The following is a 20,797-nucleotide window of genomic DNA, read 5'->3' as shown; positions in this document are numbered from 1 at the left end:
CTCAGGGTCAGCTGGCCCCCGGCTCTTCCCCAGGCAGTCTGGTCGGGTCTGAGGGTCCGTCTGGTCCACGGGTGCCCCAGCAATTCCAACCCTGGCCTCCCCTGAGCACAGGGGAGCCTGAGGTGCCCTGGGGAAACTTAGGGCCACCGCTCAACTGTGGAACTCGGGTTCACGGAGTCCTTTACTATCCTTCTAGACTAAGAACGGGTCCCATGGATTTATTTTGCCCCTGAATTGGTCCATTCACCAGCGTTTTCCTTGTTACACAAAGGACCACTTATCACTTAACAGATTTGAACGTTTGGTGACTGATGCTTTAATTCATCTGTCTGCCTGACCACAGACAGGGCTGCAAAGTGTGGCTCTGCCCTATGCCTGCACCCTTTGATGTCTGAGGACTTAGACCAAGGACAGAGGAAATAAATACCTTCCATTCTCACAGGAAATGTATTAATGGGGAAAAACGTTCTAACTCTCCTGCTCTTATCAGGATCATGTCTCTCTCTCTCTGCCCTGATCCTGTTAACCCATGTAAAGTCCCACGTTTGGGAAACTGTAATAAAAAATCCGTCTCCCCTTTTTGCTCATGTGATGTCATCCCTTGCTAAGTGCATCCACAGAAGGGAACCTTTACGGTGGACAGACACCAATCGTTACTCAGTATTGGAGAAACCGTCAGCAATCAGCCAACAGAAGCTGGGGTGAAGGTTCAGTCTCTGACATGACTGTGGTGAAGGAGCGAACGGGTTTACTTTTAAAGACATACAGACAAGTGAGCTTCAGTCTCTGCCGATCACAGGACGCAGAATGTGAGGGCTGGAAGGCACTGAGAGCACTGCAAGTTCTCTCAGCCTTTCTAGGCTTCCAGCCTCCACACGACGAGCTGCGTATCTCACCGGCCAAGGGGATTTTGCAGCATTTTATGTGATAGAATCTGTTTGATGGAAACAATGAAACACTGAGTGTTCTTTCCTCCATGACATCCATCGTCTCTCTCCCGAGATTCTGATGTAGGTCTACTGAGGGTCACTGATCGTTCCAATTTTATTCTTTTAATGGAGAAGAAAGTAACATTCAGAGAAGGTATGCAATAACCTGCCGGAGGTCATGGGACTGGTTCCAGGTGAATCTGAGAGAGAACCCAGTGGGCCTGACACCCAGTCTGATGTACTCTAGTTCTTAATTGATTCCGAAAAGGGGACAAGGTTCAATTACGTCAAGAATGTAATATAGCAAGTCACCGACATTTATTGCACATTGGTCCAGAGTGTCTTAAAATCAAGTACCCAGACACGTGCCCAATGGGAAAAGCATTCTGGGACACTGGGTCAAACGAGCCCTTGTCTCGTGACTCTGACCTATGGTGATGTCTTGTCCTCTGCGTGTCCAGGCTCCTTTTCCCTGGGCGTTTTCTTCCTTGTGTACCATCTCCTGTCAAGTTACCCGTGTCCTCAAAGCACCTCTTTGCTTCCTCCTTCACAGGGGCCATCCCGGAGGAGCAGCTCCTGTCCTGCGGGGCCAGTGACTGCCTCATGACCACGGCGTCCACCAACAGCACCAACCGTCCCTCCCAGGAGCTGATCTACACCCTGCTGGGCATCTACACAGGTACGTGCTGGGCACCAGGAACCCAGGCAAAGCAAGTCCATCGCCTTCCTGGGTTGAAAAGACCACCTGCTCAAGGTATGAATAGTCTCTTCACCTGCAAAAGCCCCACAAGACGCGTCCAGCTGGGCTGTACTCAGCCTTTTCCACATGAAACCGAACGCAGCAGCCTCTGCTGACCGAGGTCTCCTGTGGTGATAGAAGCACTTCGCGTCTGCACCATCCAGGCCGGTAGCCATTACGCGCACTTACTTAAATTCTAATTAACGAAAGTAAAATTACCGTTCTGAGCTCACAGCAGCCACGTTCCAAGTGCTGAATGGCCACGCGGAGCGATGGCAGCCCCAGCAAGTGGACCACGGCCTTGGTGGGTTGTGGCTACTCGTGTTCTAAGTACGTCCAGGTGGATTTGGGAAGTCCCAAATCCCGGTGTTATCACCTTTTCCGAGGAGTACATTTGAACGGCTTCTGCTGAGAGGCTGGGTTTGGGAACGGGTCTCCCCAGCACCCGCCCTCGGGCATCGGCGAGGCCTTGGGGCTCCCCCTGCTGGTCACAGGGCAGCGGAAGGCACAGGACGTTGGAAGTTCATGAAAGATGGTTGCCCGAGGGAGTGAACCCCTATGGTTCTTATCCTTAGACGCTCATTTGAATGGAAAATGTTTATGTTAATAGCTTTCTAAATGACTTTGCTCTTACAGATGTATCACCACTTTGACGGGCGTACCCTTAGACTAGTTTTGTTGTTGTTACCATTTGAAGAAAATTTAAGGGTATTCTTTGTCATTCTTTTTTTTTTTTTTTTTTTTTTTTGGCGGTACGCGGGCCTCTCACTGCTGTGGCCTCTCCCGTTGCGGAGCACAGGCTCTAGACGCGCAGGCTCAGCGGCCATGGCTCACGGGCCCAGCCGCTCTGCGGCATGTGGGATCCTCCCGGACCGGGGCACGAACCCGTGTCCCCTGCATCGGCAGGCGGACTCTCAACCACTGCGCCACCAGGGAAGCCCTGTCATTCTTGAATTCTAGAATCTGTAAAGGTCTTGGACCGTGTCCTTCTTAAAGGTCAAGAGTCTGGTAGGTATCGGATTTGGTGGGACTGAGTGCAGGACTCCACTGGGAATCAAAGGTCCAGAGGCCACGTGCATGGTCAGTTGGTCTCGCCTGTGAGATAAGTTGCCACCAACACGCCGGTCTCTTTCAAGGTTGCTTCCAAATCAGAGGTGCCAAGTGAGCCTTTTATGCTACAAGGCAGAGCGAGCGCTGGCAGACGCCAAGCAATGTGCTCGAACTTCTGTGGCCCAGAAACCAGCCAGACAAGACCCTGACTTTCAGTGACCTTAGAGTCCAGATGTGTCTTCAACTAACCAAGATTTGATAGGACGCGTGTTTTGAACAAAGTTCCCAGTTGACATGTAGTTACATCTTCTGGGGAAGTTGCGTTCTAGGGCAGCTTTGATGGGGAGGTGGTACCCAAGCCAGGTGTTGAAGGGTGAGTAGGAGTTTACCAGGCAGAGAAGGGGACGTGAACAACACTGAAGGCAGAGAAGCCCCAGAGGGAGCCAGAGTGGCTGGAGGACAGGGGTCTGGAGGGAGCAGAGGAGCCAGAGACGGGCGTGACCAGCGGTGGCCTTGAGTCTGGACGTGCACTTATTTGTCTTGTAGACAGATTCCCGTGTTAGTTTAGTGTGAGCGTGAGAAAAACTACGGACAGAGAAACCAGTGCAGGGGCGATACAGTGACCCAGAAGACGAAGGGGAGTGAGGACGGTGTGCAGAGCGAGGGAGGGGCGGCTCAAGACAGTTAGAGTGACAACTAGCAAGACTGGACACGGGATGTGGGAGCGATGGGCCGACATTCTGTTTGGGAAACGTTCAGCCTGACGTGAGGGCAGAACAGTGTGTCCCCTGGGCAGTTAGGGACCTTCCACAGAGGTCCTGGTTCACAGAGAATTCAGCCGCCTAAGTCCAGACGTTTATGTAAAGCAGGGACCTTGCAGACGTCATACGGGGAAACTCTCTTAGTATCTGGATCCTGGTTCGCAGGGCTTCACACCCTTCTTCCTTCAAGCAAGGCCATGTTACCACAAAGACAAAAGAAAATTATAAAAAACAGAACTAAAATAAGAAAGGAGAAAAACAGACCAAAGCAAAGAGAGCACCATCTCCCTGGAGTAATTTTCTAGGACTCCTGAGCTCTGCCCTCACGAGGCAGCGTATTAGCCTTACCACCAGCAATCGCCCAGTCCACGCCCCTGCAGATGGCCCTGGACCAAGGGACCCTCTGGACACGCGTCTGTGTCCTGGTGAACATGTGGCTTCTAGTCCTACCCCCGGCCACCGCCGCTGCATCTCAGCCCCTGTCCCGGGGAAGCTGTGTCCTGGGGCTGCTCCGAGCTCAGGCCGGGGAAGGAGCTGTGGCAGGTGGTGGGTGTTCACAGCCAGCTGATGTGCCGGTTTGGAGGAGCGCCTGCGTGTGCTGACTTGCTTTGACAGTTAAGTGGGAATCATGACCCCAGAGGACGTCAGTGCCATTGTGAAACGTCTGCGGACAAGAGTCCGGCCTCATAAACTTGGTCACCAGGTTGAGTTAGCATGAAATGGGGGAGGGAACCAATGCTTAGCCAGGAGGAAAAGCAGCTGAATTACAGAGATGAAGCTTAGCTGTAAAGTGGTGCTCCTCAGCGTGGAAATGCAGTGATTAACTACGGACTTCTCTGGGACGCGTGGGGGGACTGGTTTTACCATTTCTCGGGCAATTTGGAGGAGGGCTGACTTGGTGAGCCTCACCGTTTCAGTACGGCTCAGGCAGCTACGCCACAGTGAGGGGCGAGCCTGCTGCCTTGGGCGTCTGGGGCTACAAGAGATGGAAGAATAGCAGACAAGGTTGGGGACCAGTAAAGACACAGAGTGGCTCAAATCCTCTCTAAAGGGTGATGGGTCAAAGCCAGCAATGAGCGATAAAAACTGTCCTGAAGTATCCCCGATCCCACCAGGGAGAGGAAAGACCACCACTGGTCCTGAGTTCATCTGTAGATCCCAAACCACGTGTATCATTATCATGGTAGATGGAAGAACAGTAGAGACATAAGAAATGACAAAGGGCCCTCAGCCTCCGTGAGGGAGCGAAAAGATGTCCACGTAAAGAACAGGAAGATTAAACAGACATTTGTTCTCCCTCGAGAGACAGGAAGGTGGGTTCATGGCAGAGAAAAAGATCTCGTCATTACCTTCTGGAATCATGAAAGTACAGGATATCCCCTCAAGGGTGAAAGGAATAGTTGTCTTGAGTCATTTTTTGATAGATCCCCTGTTCACATGGTCCCAAATACAAATATTGTAAAAGGGAAAATCCCCCTCTCACCGCCACCCAGCTTTCCCGCAGCCGTAGACAGCCCACAGTCTTTAATTCTTAGACACACCTACCGCACGTCTAAACAAATGTCTTTATGCCCCTCCTTATCCAAATCAAATGGGAGCACAGTAGACTCCCAGCTCTGCACCTGGGTTTTCCTTTCAGCCATTTGTCTTGGGGGGAAACTTCCCATCTCAGTATGCAAAGAGCTCCTTTCCTTTCTCCAAACGCATCATCCCACTGGGGTTGGGAGATACCCTAATACGTGCAGCTCCTACCACAGGACGTTTGGATGAAGAGATTTGGGATGAACATGAAGAGAAGCCAATGGTAACTTTCCTGGCGGGACCCATAACCCTGAGAAGGGAGCCTAGCTGTTGGTAGAAATTACTTTGAGGATTCTGACGAGAGAAATGGCGCATGGTTAAGGGCCCTGAGGACCTCGGGGGTCTCTCCCCAGGTGTCTGTGTTTCCCATCACCTGCTCTGTGGGTGAGACAGCCCGACAGTCACAGAACCAGCACACGAGGATCGAGGCAACGTGTGTGGCGTCCGAGTCCACAACAGGGGTCAGGGGCTCAGCCTGCCTCCGTCACCTGAAATGTGGATCTGAAACCGACCCTCCGTTTCGAGAGGAGGAGGAAGTGAGGAGATGAGTCTGCGCGAGCGCGGTGCGGCTGGAGCCCGTCACAGCAGCCTGTCCCCCCCTCCCCTGTCCTTTCAGGGAGCGGCTTCCTGGCGGTCCTGCTCATCGCCGTGTTTCTGGAACCCATAAAAGACGCTCAGCAGGAAAGTGAGGGAGAGAAGCAACCGTCACCGTTCTGGTCCACTTTGCTGTCGACGGCCAAGCTGTACAGAGACAAGCGCCTCTGCCTCCTGGTCCTGCTGCCGCTGTACAGCGGGTTCCAGCAAGCCTTCCTGGCCGGCGACTACACGCGGGTAGGCGACGAGGCCGGCGGGGCCGGCACGGGGTCTGGGGCTGCGCTGGGTCCTTCCCGGCCTCAGGAGAGCCGCCGTGTGGTTAGGACATCAGCCCACCTGGGAACACCCCTCACTTGAGATGTGTTTTCAGGGAAAGGACCAAAGCTGCTCCGGAGTCATCGCAGGGACACTTACTTGCCTGCATCTCACCCTGTGTCCTCATTTTAGAGTGAAAAATAGGGGAAACCGTGAAATCCACGAATAACACTGAAATTCCTTATGACCTAGTTTTTAAAAAATTTTTATTTTATATTGGAATATAGTTGATTTACAATGTTGTGTTAGTTTCAGGTGTACAGCAAAGTGATTCAGTTATACATATACACGTATCTATTCTTTTTCAAATTCGTTTCCCATTTAGGTTATTACAGAATATTGAGCAGAGTTGCCTGTGCTATACAGTAGGTCCTTGAGGGTTTTCTATTTTACATATAGCCGTGTGTACGTATCGATCCCAGACTCCTAGTTTATCCCCCCACCTTTTCCCTTTGGTAACCATTTTTTTTCTAAGTCTTTGAGTTCGTTTTGTAAATAAGTTCAGAGGTATCTTTTTTTTAAATTCCACATATAAGCAATATCATATGATATTTGTCTTTCTCTGTCTGACTTACTTCACTTAGTATGATAATCTCTAGGTCCATCCATGTTGCTGCAAATGGCATTATTTCATTCTTTTTAATGGCCGAGTAATATTCCATTGTATATATGCAACACATCTTCTTTATCCATTCCTCTGTTGATGGACATCAGCAGGTTGCTTCCATGTTCCATCGCCACCCCAGCTCCCTCCCGGGAAGGCTTGCCAAATGGGCCAGATAAAAGGCAGGGTAAAAATCTGAATTTCAGATAAACCACCAATATCTCTCAGTATAAGTATGGTCCTGAGTATTTGGACACCCAAGAGTTTCTTTGGCAGCCCTACTCTTAGGACAGTCCTGTTGGGGTCTTGGAGTTTCAAAGAATGAAGACAGAATGACAAACAGTCCCCCCGCTATCCAGATGCAAGGGGCCTCCTAGCCTGTCTCCTGTCTGTCCCCAACCCTGCCCCCAAGTCACGGCAGGAGCGCTTCTTCTCATCTCTATGGAGATTCCCTTCCTGTTCCTTCCATCTTCTTCTTTTTTATTAAGACTTTATTTTCTTAGAGCAGTTTTAGGTTCACAGCAAAACTGAGCGGAAAGGACAGAGAGTTCCCGCACACCCTCTGCCCCCACACGGGCACACCCTTGCCCGCTGCCTGCCTCCAGAGGGTCCGTTTGTTACAACTGAGGAACCTACCTGGATACATCGTCATCACCCCGAGCCCACAGCCTACCTGAGGGCTCGTTCTTGGTGCTCTACATTCTCAGGGTTTGGACAGGTGCATAATGACATGAAGCCATCATTATGGTGTCGTTCAGAGGAGTTTCAAGGCCCTAAAAATCCCCTGAGTTCTGCCTGTTCATTCCCCGGCTCTGTCCTCACCCAGCTGTCTTATAGGCAGGATGGGAAATGACCCACACCAGCAAGAAGAGTTCAGATTCGCCCCTGTATAAATAACATACGGTACAGATACGCGGGGAGAAGTCTGCCAGGCAGCCATGCAGAGCGTTCCCTGTTAGTTCTTACTCAGAGGAGGGTTTTCCTTACAAGCACAGGCGTTCTCCACCCTGGGAGCTGGAGGCCAGCTTCGCGGGCCAGCTTCGCGGGCCAGCGGTCACAGGGCAGAGAGCGTTTTAGCATGGGCTGTATTCCCGGATCAAAGTGAACCCCCAAACCGCAACTTCCGAGCTCAGCCCTGGAGCAGGCCTGAGGCAGCGCAGGTGACTGGCCTGTGCTTCTCCCCCAGTCCTACATCACCTGCGCCCTGGGGATCCAGTTCGTGGGCTACGTGATGATCTGCTTCGCAGCCGTCAACGCACTGTGCTCCGTGCTGTATGGGAAGCTGGCCCAGTACACAGGCAGGACTGCTCTCTTCGCGCTAGGTAGGTGGACCGTGGACGCACAGTGGACGCACTCCTGGGGCAGGTCTGGCTCCACTGCGGGCGATTAGAGCGTGTGTGATGAGGGCCAGGGTTGGGGTAAGGACGGGGTTTGGTGCAGGTACAGAAACGGGGCCCACACCCGCAGTGGGGGCCATGGGGTCAGGCAGGAGACAGGGAGCCTTCCAGAAGGAGGAGATCTGTGTTCACGTGGTAGATGAAGCTGGTCTTCTAAACGGGCATCACCTGCTATTTTTCTTGAGGGAACGAGAAGGATTGGAGACAGCGTGGATAAGGAGAAATGAGGGTGTTAAGGAGACAGCTACCTGGTAGCCCAGTCAAGGCCCAAAGGGTCTGTGGTGATGCAGCAAGAGGGAGGGAACACATGGGGCCAAGTAATTTGCTTTATATCGAGGAGAGAACAGAGAAGCAGAGTAACTCGCCCAAGGTCACACAGCCTCGGAGAACCCAGGATGCACCTGCTGTTTCTGCTCCTTGGCAGTCCCTGAGGGTCATAAGCTGCTCTGTTCCCACACTCGAGGGACATCACAGCATCTGCAGAATCACGAGGCCAGGGCTTAGGGCTCATCATGATAAAGTCAGGACGAATGAGGACGTTCTCCCCCAGCTTCTCCCTCCTCGTCCTGTTTGGAAGCCCCAGCTCCCCGGCTGGGGCGCCCCTTCCCGTCCCCTCCTCATGCCCCCTACTCAGTGAGAAGCAGGGGTCCCACCACTCGCTCCTAATGAAGAAGCCCTTCTCTCTCCCATTCTGAAGCCCCATGATCTGGGGACCCCTCTGCCCAGCAAGGCGACACTTTCCTCTAAGACACAGAGGTGTGTCCCCCCGGGCCCCCCCCGATGATGTGCAGGCCAGAGGTGGACGGAATCGCACCCCTGCCAGGCGCCCTGCATTCCACCTCAGCCTCCGTGAGCCACGCCAACACCCACCTGCAGAAATCAGTCTGGATTATTTCAGGAACGTCATTCCCGCCTGGAAGCAAATGGTCAGAAGACTCGTCCTGTAGCACAGTGTCTGAGAGAAGCCCCTTTCCCCGCTCACAGGTGCCGTGACCCACCTGTCTTGCATCATCGCCCTCCTGCTGTGGAAGCCTAACCCCCGCCAGTTGCCTTTGTTCTTCGTATTTCCGGGCCTCTGGGGCGCGGCCGACGCCGTCTGGCAGACACAGAACAATGGTGAGTGCCCGGCACAGAGCCATTCCTGCTCAGGTGGCCCCACCTTGGCCAGTCATGGGGGGACACGTGGTGGGTGGAGGGCCCCCCAGGGGGGCGTGGTGACATGTGCAGTAAGGGCAGTGGAGCGGGGACCACACAGGCGGGAGGGCTGCAGTTCCACACTGGGGATTTGCAGTGCTTTCTCTGAGCGTCTACTCACATCCATGATGTCCATGAAGTGTGCGACTTTCTTTCCTGAGATGATGGTTCCTTCGTGGCTCCCCTTGGAAGAGCTGGTCTGAACAGAACAGCCGCTCTCAGCTGAGGTTGGGGACAGGCGGAAGCGCTTACAGGTTACCGGGACAACGTCCCTGCAGTGGCTCTAGGGCTTGGGGTGGGGGGTGGGTGTCAGTTTTCGGGAGAACGGAGTTAAGGGCGGGAGGGTCAGCAGAGGCTTCACCGTGGGGCCACGCCCTCGTGGGCTCCTGGCGGATAGTCCTCCAAGCAGCGGGGAGCCTGGGGGAGGCAGGGAGTTGGGGAGGCCGGGGGGTGGGGGGAGGGAGCCGTCTCTGTCGCTTTAGCGCCGCAACAGGACTCCACAGGCTGGGGCTTGTAAACAGCAGACATTTACTGCTCAGAGCTCTGGGGCTGGACGTCCGGGGGAAGGCATCGCGGATTCGGCGTCTGGAGGCCTGGTTCACAGAGGCTCTCTCTTGCCGTGTCCTCACGTAGAGGCAGGGGCGAGGGGCCGATCTGGGGCCCCTTCGCAAGGGCACTGACCCCTCCCTGAGGGCCACACCCCACGACCTCGCCCCTCCCAGAGGCCGTCGCCTTGGGGTTTCAGACACTGAGAGGAGAGGCTGGCTGGCCCGACGTAGGGCCGACGTACCGCTGAAGGGTCCACTTTCACTCAGCACTGGTGGACGCAGCAGCAAGGGTTTAGGGCGGGGGCTGGCAGGGTCACTGCTGCCGTGACTCAGGGGACCGTGCGGACCCACCGGGAGGTGGAGGGCAGGGGCGGGGCTGGGAAGGAGGCCGAGGGGCGGAGCTTCTGGACTCAGGGACTCAGTGGTCCCCGGACCAGGCTGGGCGTCGGGATCCCCAGGCTGAAGGCGGCAGACGAGCCCACAGACCTGGACGCATCAGCTGAGGGGCTTGGCTTGAGCTTGAACACGACACAGAGAGGACTCCGGCGGGGGGACCCAGCACTGAAAAGGGGCTGTTTGGGGCGCGTATCACTTATGATTATTTCAGGCTGCGCCACACGGCACGCGGGATCTTAGCTCCCCGGCCAGGGATTGAACCTGGGCCGCCATAGTGAGAGTGCTGAGTCCTCACCACTGGACCCCCAGGGAAGTCCCTCTCGTAGGATTTTAGATTCAGACTGAAGGGCTGTGAGGGGAGGGGCCAGAAAAGGAGGCGCCTGGCCGGGAGGGGAGGGGTGCCCCTTCTTTGGAACGCGGGGGAAGGCAGTCAGAAGGAAGGATACGGCCCCTTTGTCACCACGGGGAAAGGAGTTAATTCACGCCTGAGACATGTGGCTTCCTAGAGAAGCCACAGCTGGCGACGACCTAACAGACGGTCTTCACCGCGAGCCGGCCGTCAGTCCTGCGAGGATTCGTTCACCGACGTAGGCCAGCCGGGCGGCATCACCCTCAGCGCACCGCCCCCTGCAGAAGCGCGGCCACCGGCCTGGGCCTGGGGCGGAGCGGGACTCGGGCCCGGAGGTCCAGCCGCAGCCTTGGCTGACGCTGCAAAGAGGGCGGGTGAGAGGCGAGGCGGGCAGAGCCGCTGAGGGCAGGGGTGCCCCCGCCAGCGCAGGGGAACTGGAGAGCTGCCCTCAGTCCGCCGAGAGCGGTGTGCGTGGCCAGTGCTGTCCGGCACCCTCGGGGGCCCTGCACCCCGACACGGCGGCCACCAGACGTTCGACAAAGGCCTCGGAGGCCAGGCTGTGGACGTGAGGGACACGGGAGAGGCAGGCGGGGGGCATCAGGGGAAGAGGTCCCGGCAGCCCCGAGTGCGTGGGGAGCTGGACGGCCGGAGCCAGGCCTGGGCTGGAGGCCCAGGGTTCAGACTGTGGTGCAGGGAGCTCTTCCCTGGGCTGCAGTGGGTGGGAGTCCGGGCCGCCCACGGCGGGTGGGAAGGGAGTGGCCGCAGCCCAGGAGGAGACGTCCAGCCGAGGCCCAGGGAGGCCTCCTGTGGACGCAGGCTCCCCGCGTGTCAGGAGGCGCCCTGGGTTGGCGGGTTGGCGGCGTGTCCTGCCAGGGGATGAGCCGTAGCTGACTGGGTCTGGGGGGGAGGCCACGGGAGAGAGGGGAGAAGGGGGCTGGCGGGCGGCCCATGGAGGACACGGAGGGCGGCTTGAGTTCTGTGTGACCTAACGGGACGAGGGCTGAGGGCGGGAACCCTTGGCCCTGAGTTTCCCGAACCACCTACGGCCCTGGCCCCGGGCGGGAGGGTGTCGGAGACCCCAGGAGGTGAGCTGTCTACACAGCCGGCATCCTGCAGATGCGTGAGCCCAGGGCCCCAGAGGTGAATCTGGCTCAGAAGAGAGCCTCTTCCTTTGGAAACACCACCCACCATTCAGCCCTTATCGGGGAAACACCCGGGACTGGAAACTGGGTCAGGCCAGTCCACAAACAAGCCACAGGCCAGCGTTTCCAGGGGCAGGAGGCCTGGCCGCTGTCCCTACACCCAAAGAGAACAGGTACACGTGACCTCACCCACGGTGGACTCAGTACTCCAGGACGGCCTCTCCTTACTATCTTATCTGTTGCTGGCTTATGAAACAGCTGAAAACATCACTGAACAAACCCCGTGCTGTTGGAACCAAGGGGTTTGGGTTTCACAATCTTGGCAGGAGGCTCTCCTGAAGTTCTGAACCAGGTGACAAAGGTGTGTGAGGCTCAGTGCCGTAATCTGGTGTGTTTGGACAAAGGTCAGTTGGTGGAAGCAATGACAAACTAGTCTCAGGCTGGGCTGCGATGTTGCTCAACAGAAGAAATACTTAATCGGTAGGGGAAAGGTGCACAGACACCGCACTAGCTTTTCTTGGCCGTGCAGACTTCTAAACGAGTGCAGGTCACAACTTCCCCCGTAGGAATCTTAGGCATTTTCCCCAGGGAGCATCAGGAGAGAACTGCTTTCAACATCCCAGAGGAGGTGTGAAAGACGCCCACTGTTTTACTGAACGGTCCAAATGCTTCTGCCGTCTTGCTTTCTAATTAGCTGACATCTCTGAGTTCACTTGAATTTTTTACAGTATTTACACATTAGAAGTCAGCAGCCACGCAATAGTCCATACAATAATTCCTTAGGCGTTTCAAATGATTGCAAATAAAATGTTTGGTTTTCTTTCTCCCTGAGATATAGGAGTAATTGCTTTAACTCTCCTTTTCTTTCCACGGACATGAGAGACCGTCAGGCAGAGCCTGTCAAAATTGTGCAGAGTTACATGAGGTCCAGTGAATAACTTGGATAAAGACCTCCTTGAATAAGGAATGCTAATTTAAAATGAATTATTTCTGTCTTTTTGTTCAGATCAAAAGTAATTTGTTTCAAGGAAAAATCAGTTGCTGGGGAAGACTGTTGTTTTCGTGTATGACTTGAGAATTTCTTTCGGCGTCTATACTGGTGATCGTCTTGGCTATAGGAGGGATGCTTTAATGACTGAGTTCCCTGCAGGCTGGCTCCACCAGGCTCTCTCGGGCTCACCACCCTGCAGCGTGGTCCATCCATACCGTCTCTGTATTTTCAAAAACTGGAAATTTTGTGTAGCTTTCGCCACCTCCCAAGATCAGCTCTCTCTCATTTTTGCTTTTTCAATAGCGAGTTGGATTTCTAATCCTAGTCTCCCTGAACGTGTCTCTCTTCTAAGAAGATCCGTGAGCCACATACTTTCCTAGTTAATGAGACTGGATACAAGTCAGTACAATTCAACCCTCCTTTTCAGTCATCACCTCTCAGTTTACAAACATTGTTACAGTTCTCCAGTTTAGAGGCAAATCAGGGGTGGGAAGCATCCAAGCCCCCCCGTCCTGGGGCAGAACCGTGCTTCTCGCTGCCCATGTTCCCACTGGGCTCCGGGGATCCCTCCGGCCGTTGGAGCCGGTGATCTGGGCGGCTTTCTGTTTATCCGCCCTGACAGTTCACGAAAGGTGGGCACCGTTGCCATGGCAACCATTGCACGCGCCAATGCCTGCACTTGAGATTCAGAATGTCTGGCCTAAAAATACTCTTTTGCCCTGTCAGCCACCAAAGGGGCTGTTTTCAGGTTGATAAACTCAAAAAGCCTGTCTTCTCTACATGTCCAGTTCATGTATCCTGTCTTTTCCAAACAAACAATACTCATTCACATCCTGTCATCCGACGACAGGGGTCAGCATCCGGTCACTTCCACCTGGTGCCTTTCCCAGGTCAGGCTGCAAGCAGGCTTTTCTCTTCCTTTTTCTTTTGGAATAATCTTAGATCCACAGGAAAGTTGCCAAGACGGTACAGAGCTCCCATATACTGTTCACTCTGTTTCCCTTTACTCGAACATCTTACAGAACTGCAGTACATTTGTCAAAACCAAGAAATTAATATTGGTACATAACGAAGCTTCAGACTTCACTCAAATTTCTCCAGGTTTCCCCCGCTCCATCCTCTGTGTGCTCCCGGATCCCAGGCAGGCACCGCGTTACACGTAGCCAGCCATCTCCTTTGTCTGGTCTGTGCCAGTTTCTCATTTTTCTTTGTTTTTGATGACCTTGACTTTTGGAGAATACTGATCAGGTGTTTTGTAGACTGTCCCTTAATTTGGGTTCATCTGATGTTTTCTCATAATTAGGCTATAGAGCTAAGGGTCTGGGGGAGGAAGACCCCAGAGTGAAGCGCCTTTCTCGTCACATTGGTAGGGTTACAGGACAGCACAGGACTGGTCATGGATGCTGTGGACCTCGATCGCTGGTCAAGCCAGGGTCTGGCTCCTCCCACGCAGAGGGCTGCTCTTCCCTTCCACTGTCAGTTCTTTGGAAGCCAGTCACCAAGGCTACAATTCAGGGGGAAGTAATTACCCCTCACCTCCTGGGAGAGGCGTGTGTACATGCATTAGGTATAGTTCTTCTAGGATGAACATTTGTCCCTTCTCCCCCGTTTATTTAGCTATTTACTCAAAAGTTTGTCTACATCAGTATGGGCTCATGTATTTATGGTATCCTTTGGGTTACAATCCAATGCTATGTTACTTACTCCTTTGCTCTAATTGTTCCAACTTTGGCGACTGGGGTCTTTCCCGTTGGCACCTGTGTCCTTTCGACTCGCCCCCCCCCACCACTACCTATTTTGGGTTTTTTTAGTACCTCCTCACTGTTAGGCACTCCAGAATAGTCTAGGCTCATCTGGTAACTCCTGTGCCAGCCCTGGGTTAGCCATTTCTCCAAGAAGCCTGGGTGTGTTTTATTGGAGAATGGTATTAGGAAGTAAGATCTGAGTGCTGGGTGTGCTCATTGCTACTGAGACGACGCCGTTTCTAGGCACTCTCAGTGGACAGAGTGAGGAGATGGGCATAGGCTTACTGGCCCATATATATACACACACATCTATTTATTTCTGTATCTGCATATCTATCTATCTATATCTATCTATAAAATAAGGCTGAACTCACACTGACGTCCCAGCACACAGGCTCATTCTAGCACCCCCTTCTCACCCCCATCCCACTGCTGTTCTGTAACTTCTTTCTCTGACCGTGAGAAACCCAGTTTCCACTCTGTATACCACATTGCTTATTTGTTCAGTCCTAGCTCACATGTAATTTCAGAATTGTTGAACTATTGCTTTGAGACTACTCTTTTTCATGTCTTTCCCTTCTGCCCTCCGTGTCCTTAACGGTTGGAATTTGACACAATTAATGTGCTGCCTTCTTTACGTTTGGATTAAAATAGGAAACAGATCATTAGTAATTTCCCCAAAAGCCTGACTTTAATTATGACTAGTTCTGCCCTCTCCTCCTCAGGCTGGGCCATTTCCCAAATGGGGGCAAATGGAGTCCCCCAGACTCCCTTTCTCTGCGTTTTCTTAGACGGCAATTCCGGCTACTGACATCAGCCTTCTGCCGGCTGTGATCCAGCCTCTCCTGGACACAGCCATCTGAGGAGGGGGCAAGGGAGGGGTCCTTCCCTCTTGTCCAGCTGTCACACGTCTTCTTCCGTCTCTGTCGTTCATCCAGAATCACAGCCAGCTTCCCACAGACTTCTGGGTTCCAGGTCCTCCCGGTGAGGGCCCCTCCTGCCTCCCAAACTGCTGAGCTGTTCTGCACGCAAGGCTGTGAGCTCACAGCCACTCGACCTCTCTTCCCTGCGGGTGGATCCCCTCACCAGGGTCACAGTTCAGAATCAGACTCACAGAATGGCGAGTTCTTCATTTGGCATTTAAGGCCCTGGGGGCCCAGAAAGTTTAAGTTTATGGGAAAACCTCAGGAAGCTGAGGATCCCACAGCCACTTAAAAGGCTGAACTGGACTTGAACCAGAACTTGCCCAGGAGAGAGTGGGCAGTGGGTCCCCTTATCCTGGAGCACAGTGGTCTATAATTGTTACGACCTAAACTTAACCTTGAAGTCGCCTAAAGACACCAACCTATAGACCAAAAACGTTGACTTAAAGCTAGAGTTGGCTGTGTTACTGGATTTTCAAAACGTCAGGGTGCATTTGTCAGGAACCACAACCCACTAAGGAAGCAGCTGGACCTTTTTGCCGGAGAACAGGACATAATCCACCACTTGTAGCCACGGTGTCTCACCTTGGATTTTCTTCTCTAGCATCTTGTTTTTAGGTCCTATTTTAGAGTCCCCCCTCAGAAGAAAGACAAGAGACCTTTAAGTAACCTCAGAAGTTAAGTCCCAGGGTGTGGTTATTAGGTTCTCTTTGTGCATTCACTTCCATTAGAGAGGGCGCTTTGCAGACTCCACACAAGAAGCACACCTCCTTCTGAATGTTCCAGACAGCCTCCAGTTTTCCCAAATCGGCATGTGTCGTTTAAAATGTGTATCTTATGTCATATCTTATATCTGCCTGATGGACCCCGCCCTGAGCGGTTCCTGCGCAGATGGACATCTGAGTAACCAAATGCCGAGGGGCGTCTCCTGGGCGCTGACATTTCCAGGCAGGGCTGCAGGAGACCTTGCTGCTGCCCTCAGACCTTTCCCCCCAGTGCTGGAGGGGCCCCTCCCCCCTACAAGCCTCCCCTCTCCTGTTCTAAACGCGGGGGAGAAGGGGAGGGGTAGAAGGAAAGGGGCAAAGTTAAAGGAACAGAATGAAAAATGAATATGTGCATGAAAGCTCCGCCGTCCGCTCTCCCCCCACCACAGCTGCCCGCCCTGTAGGCGGGACAGCTCTGAGGACACGCCCACCGCCCTGCGGACTGCGCTGCCTCTGGGAATGAAGGACTCCGGGTGCAGATGCCGTCTGGTCCCGCTGGGCTCGGGGCTGTCTGCCCATCCCCCCCGCTCTGGAGTCCACGCTTGACATTTTGGTTCACGCATTATCTGACCCACATGCAAAGGGGGTGCCTTGGCCCGTGCCGTGCTGTGTGTGGTCACGTGTCCTTTGTTACCTGGACTGCCTCACCAGCGTGGGCTTTTGGGTTGTAAGGGGAAGGGGAGAAAAGGAAGGAGCAGCTCTCCCCTCAGGACTGCCCACCGTTTACTTGGGTTACTGTTTATCCTCTGAGAGGTGTGCTGCCCCACAGGGGTGTGCTGACCCGCAGGATGTGCTGACACTGCAGGACGTGCTGACACTGCAGGACCGGGCTCAGCGTTTTGCCACTTCATGAGTCACCATCCACCCATGCGTCCACTCAGTCATTCAATAAGGATTTTCGCTGACACTGGGTTGCGCTGGAATTATCATTCCAGATAAGATGGGTTCCTGCCTCAGGGAACCCACGCCCTAGCAGAGGACAGGGGGACGCAGGGCAAGTCCATCAGCCAAAGTGGTAGGCGTGGTGACCAGGCAGCTCCGGGCAGTGCAGCAGGACGTCGGCCGGGATGCTCAGGCAGGTCCCCCTGTTGAAAACTTTCCCTTCCTAAGTGTCCACCTTCCAGACACACTGCGGCCTCGCTCACGTCCTGGGGATGGGGTTGATTCCCGTTCGGCGAAACTTTACCACACTGCAAGCAGGAACAGAAAATCATTTCCCTTCACCTAGAAGCATTATCAGGCTGTACTAGTTTGCGAAGGCTGCCACGACAAAATACAGCAGAAATGGAGGCTTGAGGTCTGAGATCCAGGTGCGGCAGGACTGTTCCCCTGAGGCCCCTCTCCTGGGCGTGTACTCGGCCATCTTCTCCCCGTGTCCTCATGTGGCCGTCCCTCTGTGCATGTCTGTGTCCTGACCTCCTCTTCTTATATGGACACCTCTTATATAGTCACACGGGATTAGGACCCACCCTGATGATCTCCTTTAACTTGATCACCTCTCTACAGGCCCAACTGCAAATACAGTCACACTCTGAGGTCCTGGGGGCCAGAACTAGCACATGTGGATTTGAGGGACACAGTTCAGCCCCTATCACAGACTCAGGTCATTTCTCTCCCAAACCTTCACACAACCACCCAAGGGCAGAAAGAGAAAGACAAAGACCGTATGCTAACACATATATATGGAATCTAAGAAAAAAAAAATGTCATGAAGTACCTAGGGGTAAGACAGGAATAAAGACACAGACCTACTAGAGAATGGACTTGAGGATATGGGGAGGGGGAAGGGTAAGCTGGGACAAAGAGAGTGGCACGGACATATATACACTACCAAACATAAAATAGAGAGCTAGTGGGAAGCAGCCGCATAGCACAGGGAGATGAGCTCGGTGCTTTGACCACCTAGAGGGGTGGGATAGGGAGAGTGGGAGGGAGACGCAAGAGGGAAGAGATATGGGAACATATGTATATGGATAACTGATTCACTTTATTATAAAGCAGAAACTAACACACCTTTGTAAAGCAATTATACTCCAATGAAGATGTTAAAAAAAAAACCACCCAAGGGGGTTTGAGTCCCTTCATCAAGAACTCGGTGTGGGGCGGTCTCACTCGGAGGCTTCACCTGGCTGAACGCTCTTACCCCTAAAGTCTCCAGGAGGGGAAGGAAAGGCCCACACAGTGGTGATCCCCTTGCCCTGCGGCAGGCACCAAAAACCCCACGGTTGAATAACTTATGTACTGTGCACTTCCCCTAAGTGCAGGAATGAATGGCCTTCCCCCTTCTCGCCTTCACCTACGCGGGTCCCACCTGTCAGCCTTGCTTTTCTTACCTGCAAAGCTCGGGCTTGGGCCGCGCGCCCTACGGTGCTAACTTTCATCCGTTCTGCTTCTTGTATCTACGGTGGCTCTTCACTGCTAGAGAACATCACCTGACTTGCTATCATCCACAGCGTGAAATAATTCCAGTTTTTACAAAGGAAGGTCCTGGTTTTATTGGGAACACTGGGCCGTGGGGAAGTTGCATATTTCTGGTTATGATCAGAAAGCCCGTTTGCGGTTTTACAGCCACATTTTCACCCGTCTCCCCCTGCAGCTCTTTTCGGGGTCCTGTTTGAGAAGAACAAGGAGGCCGCCTTTGCCAGTTACCGCCTGTGGGAAGCCCTGGGCTTCGTCATCGCGTTCGGATACAGCATGTTCCTGTGTGTCAGCGTCAAACTCTACGTCCTCCTGGGCGTCCTGAGTCTGGCCATGGCGGCATATGGAACTGTCGAGTATCTGGGGTCCAAGAAGGTGGCCAGGCTGCACACCGAAGAGCAGACAAAACCAGCTGAGGAAGGAGTAACACAGAAATGTGAAGCAACTAACCCCACGGTGGATGAACCCAGAGCGTATCAGCGGAAGATGCCTCAGAGTTTATAGTTGATTCTTTACGACTACTTCAACATTTCATTTTTTACGTGATTTTTTTTTTCTATTTTATCAAATTTTTCAGTCCACCCTCTCATCCATAGAGATCCAGAGTATATGTGAAAGATATAAACTCAGGGTACAATCAGCCACTCGGAACTTGCCTAGAATCATGGGGGTAACAGCTGATGCTTGTTTTTGTTGTTGTTGTTAAGAATTGGAACGCTGCTTAAAAAATGCAGCCCAGGGCTTCGCTGGTGGCGCAGTGGTTGAGAGTCCGCCTGCCAATGCAGGGGACACGGGTTCGTGCCCCGGTCCGGGAAGATCCCACACGCCGCAGAGCGGCTGGGCCCGTGAGCCATGGCCACTGAGCCTGCACGTCCAGAGCCTGTGCTCCGCAACGGGAGAGGCCACAGCAGCGAGAGGCCCGCGTACCGCAAAAAAAAAAAAAAAAATGCAGCCCAACACCATCATTTTACAAACAGGTAAACTGAGGTCCAGACAAGTCAGTGACTACCTCTGAGAGTCAGTAAGTGACAAAGCCAGACTAGGGTTTATGTCTCTTGAAACTTATAGAGTATGAGTTTCTAAGTAAATGCAATTACATTATGGACTTGACTCTTGTCCACATACTTTGGACACACACACACACACACGTCATCACATTACCCTGTTGTAGACCATTGGAGACAACAGACAAAAGTAATTTCCAGGGCCTCCCTGGTGGCACAGTGGTTAAGAATCCGCCTTCCAATGCAAGGGGCATGGGCTCGAGCCCTGGTCTGGGAAGATCTCACATGCCGCGGAGCAACTAAGCCCATGTGCCACAACTACTGAGCCTGTGCTCTAGAGCCCGCGAGCCACCACTACTGAGCCTGCGTGCCATAACTACTGAAGTTCGCGTGTCCAGAGCCCGTGCTCTGCAACAAGAGAAGCCACCGCAATGAGAAGCCTGCGCACCGCAACGAAGAGTAGCCCACACTCGCCACAGCTAGAGAAAGCCTGCACACAGCAACAAAGACCCAATGCAAGTAAAAATAAATGATAGATAAATAAATTTTTTAACATCTTTATTGGAGTATACTTGCTTTACAATGGTGTGTTAGTTTCTGCTTTATAACAAAGTGAATCAGTTATACATATACATAAGTTCCCATATCTCTTCCCTCTTGCATCTCCCTCCCTCCCATCCTCCCTATCCCACCCCTCTAGGTGGTCACAAAGCACCGAGCTGATCTCCCTGTGCTATGCGGCTGCTTCCCACTAGCTCTCTATTTTACGTTTGGTAGTGTATATATGTCCGTGCCACTCTCTCACTTTGTCCCAGCTTACCCTTCCCCCTCCCCATATCCTCAAGTCCATGCTCTAGTAGGTCTGTGTCTTTATTCCCGTCTTACCCTTAGGTTCTTCATGACCTTTTTTTTTCTTCTTAAATTCCATATATATGTGTTAGTATACGGTATTTGTTTTTCTCTCTCTGACTTACTTCACTCTGTATGACAGACTCTAGGTCCATCCACCTGACTACAAACAGCTCCATTTCGTTTCTTTTTATGGCCGAGTAATATTCCATTGTATATATGTGCCACATCTTCTTTATCTATTCATCTGTTGATGGACACTTAGGTTGCTTCCATGTCCTGGCTAAAATAAATTTTTTTAAAAAAAGATTGTATAGAAGTAATCTCCAAAAGGATACGACATGTGAGGCTGATAACACGATGAGCCTGGAGGTGGGGCATGCCGGTCGCATGCCTTCTGCCCCCTCACCAGCAGTACCTACGTCCCTCTGTCTTGCTCCTTCCTCACCATCTTTGACGGCTCGGGAACACCTGGTAATGCGGTCACGGCCCTTCTTTGAGCCC

At 53.0% G+C, this 20,797-nt stretch overlaps 1 protein-coding gene across 1 annotated transcript in view; it reads left to right on the top strand.

Annotated features, from left to right (window-relative positions):
- UNC93A (unc-93 homolog A) overlaps positions 1–20,797 on the top strand; it is a 28,093-nt gene that overhangs the window by 6,150 nt on the left and 1,146 nt on the right. The window contains exons 4-8 of the mRNA XM_030852832.2: positions 1,483–1,608; positions 5,677–5,891; positions 7,760–7,895; positions 8,955–9,086; positions 18,619–18,863. Coding sequence (XP_030708692.2) covers positions 1,483–1,608; positions 5,677–5,891; positions 7,760–7,895; positions 8,955–9,086; positions 18,619–18,863 — 854 coding nt within the window. The remainder of the gene's footprint in view (positions 1–1,482; positions 1,609–5,676; positions 5,892–7,759; positions 7,896–8,954; positions 9,087–18,618; positions 18,864–20,797) is intronic.

The sequence above is a fragment of the Globicephala melas genome, chromosome 14 (genome assembly GCF_963455315.2).
Source record: "Globicephala melas chromosome 14, mGloMel1.2, whole genome shotgun sequence".
In the NCBI taxonomy this organism is placed as follows: Eukaryota; Metazoa; Chordata; class Mammalia; order Artiodactyla; family Delphinidae; genus Globicephala; species Globicephala melas.
The sequence above is the reverse complement of the archived record's forward strand: the minus strand, read 5'-3'. Positions and strand labels throughout refer to the sequence as shown.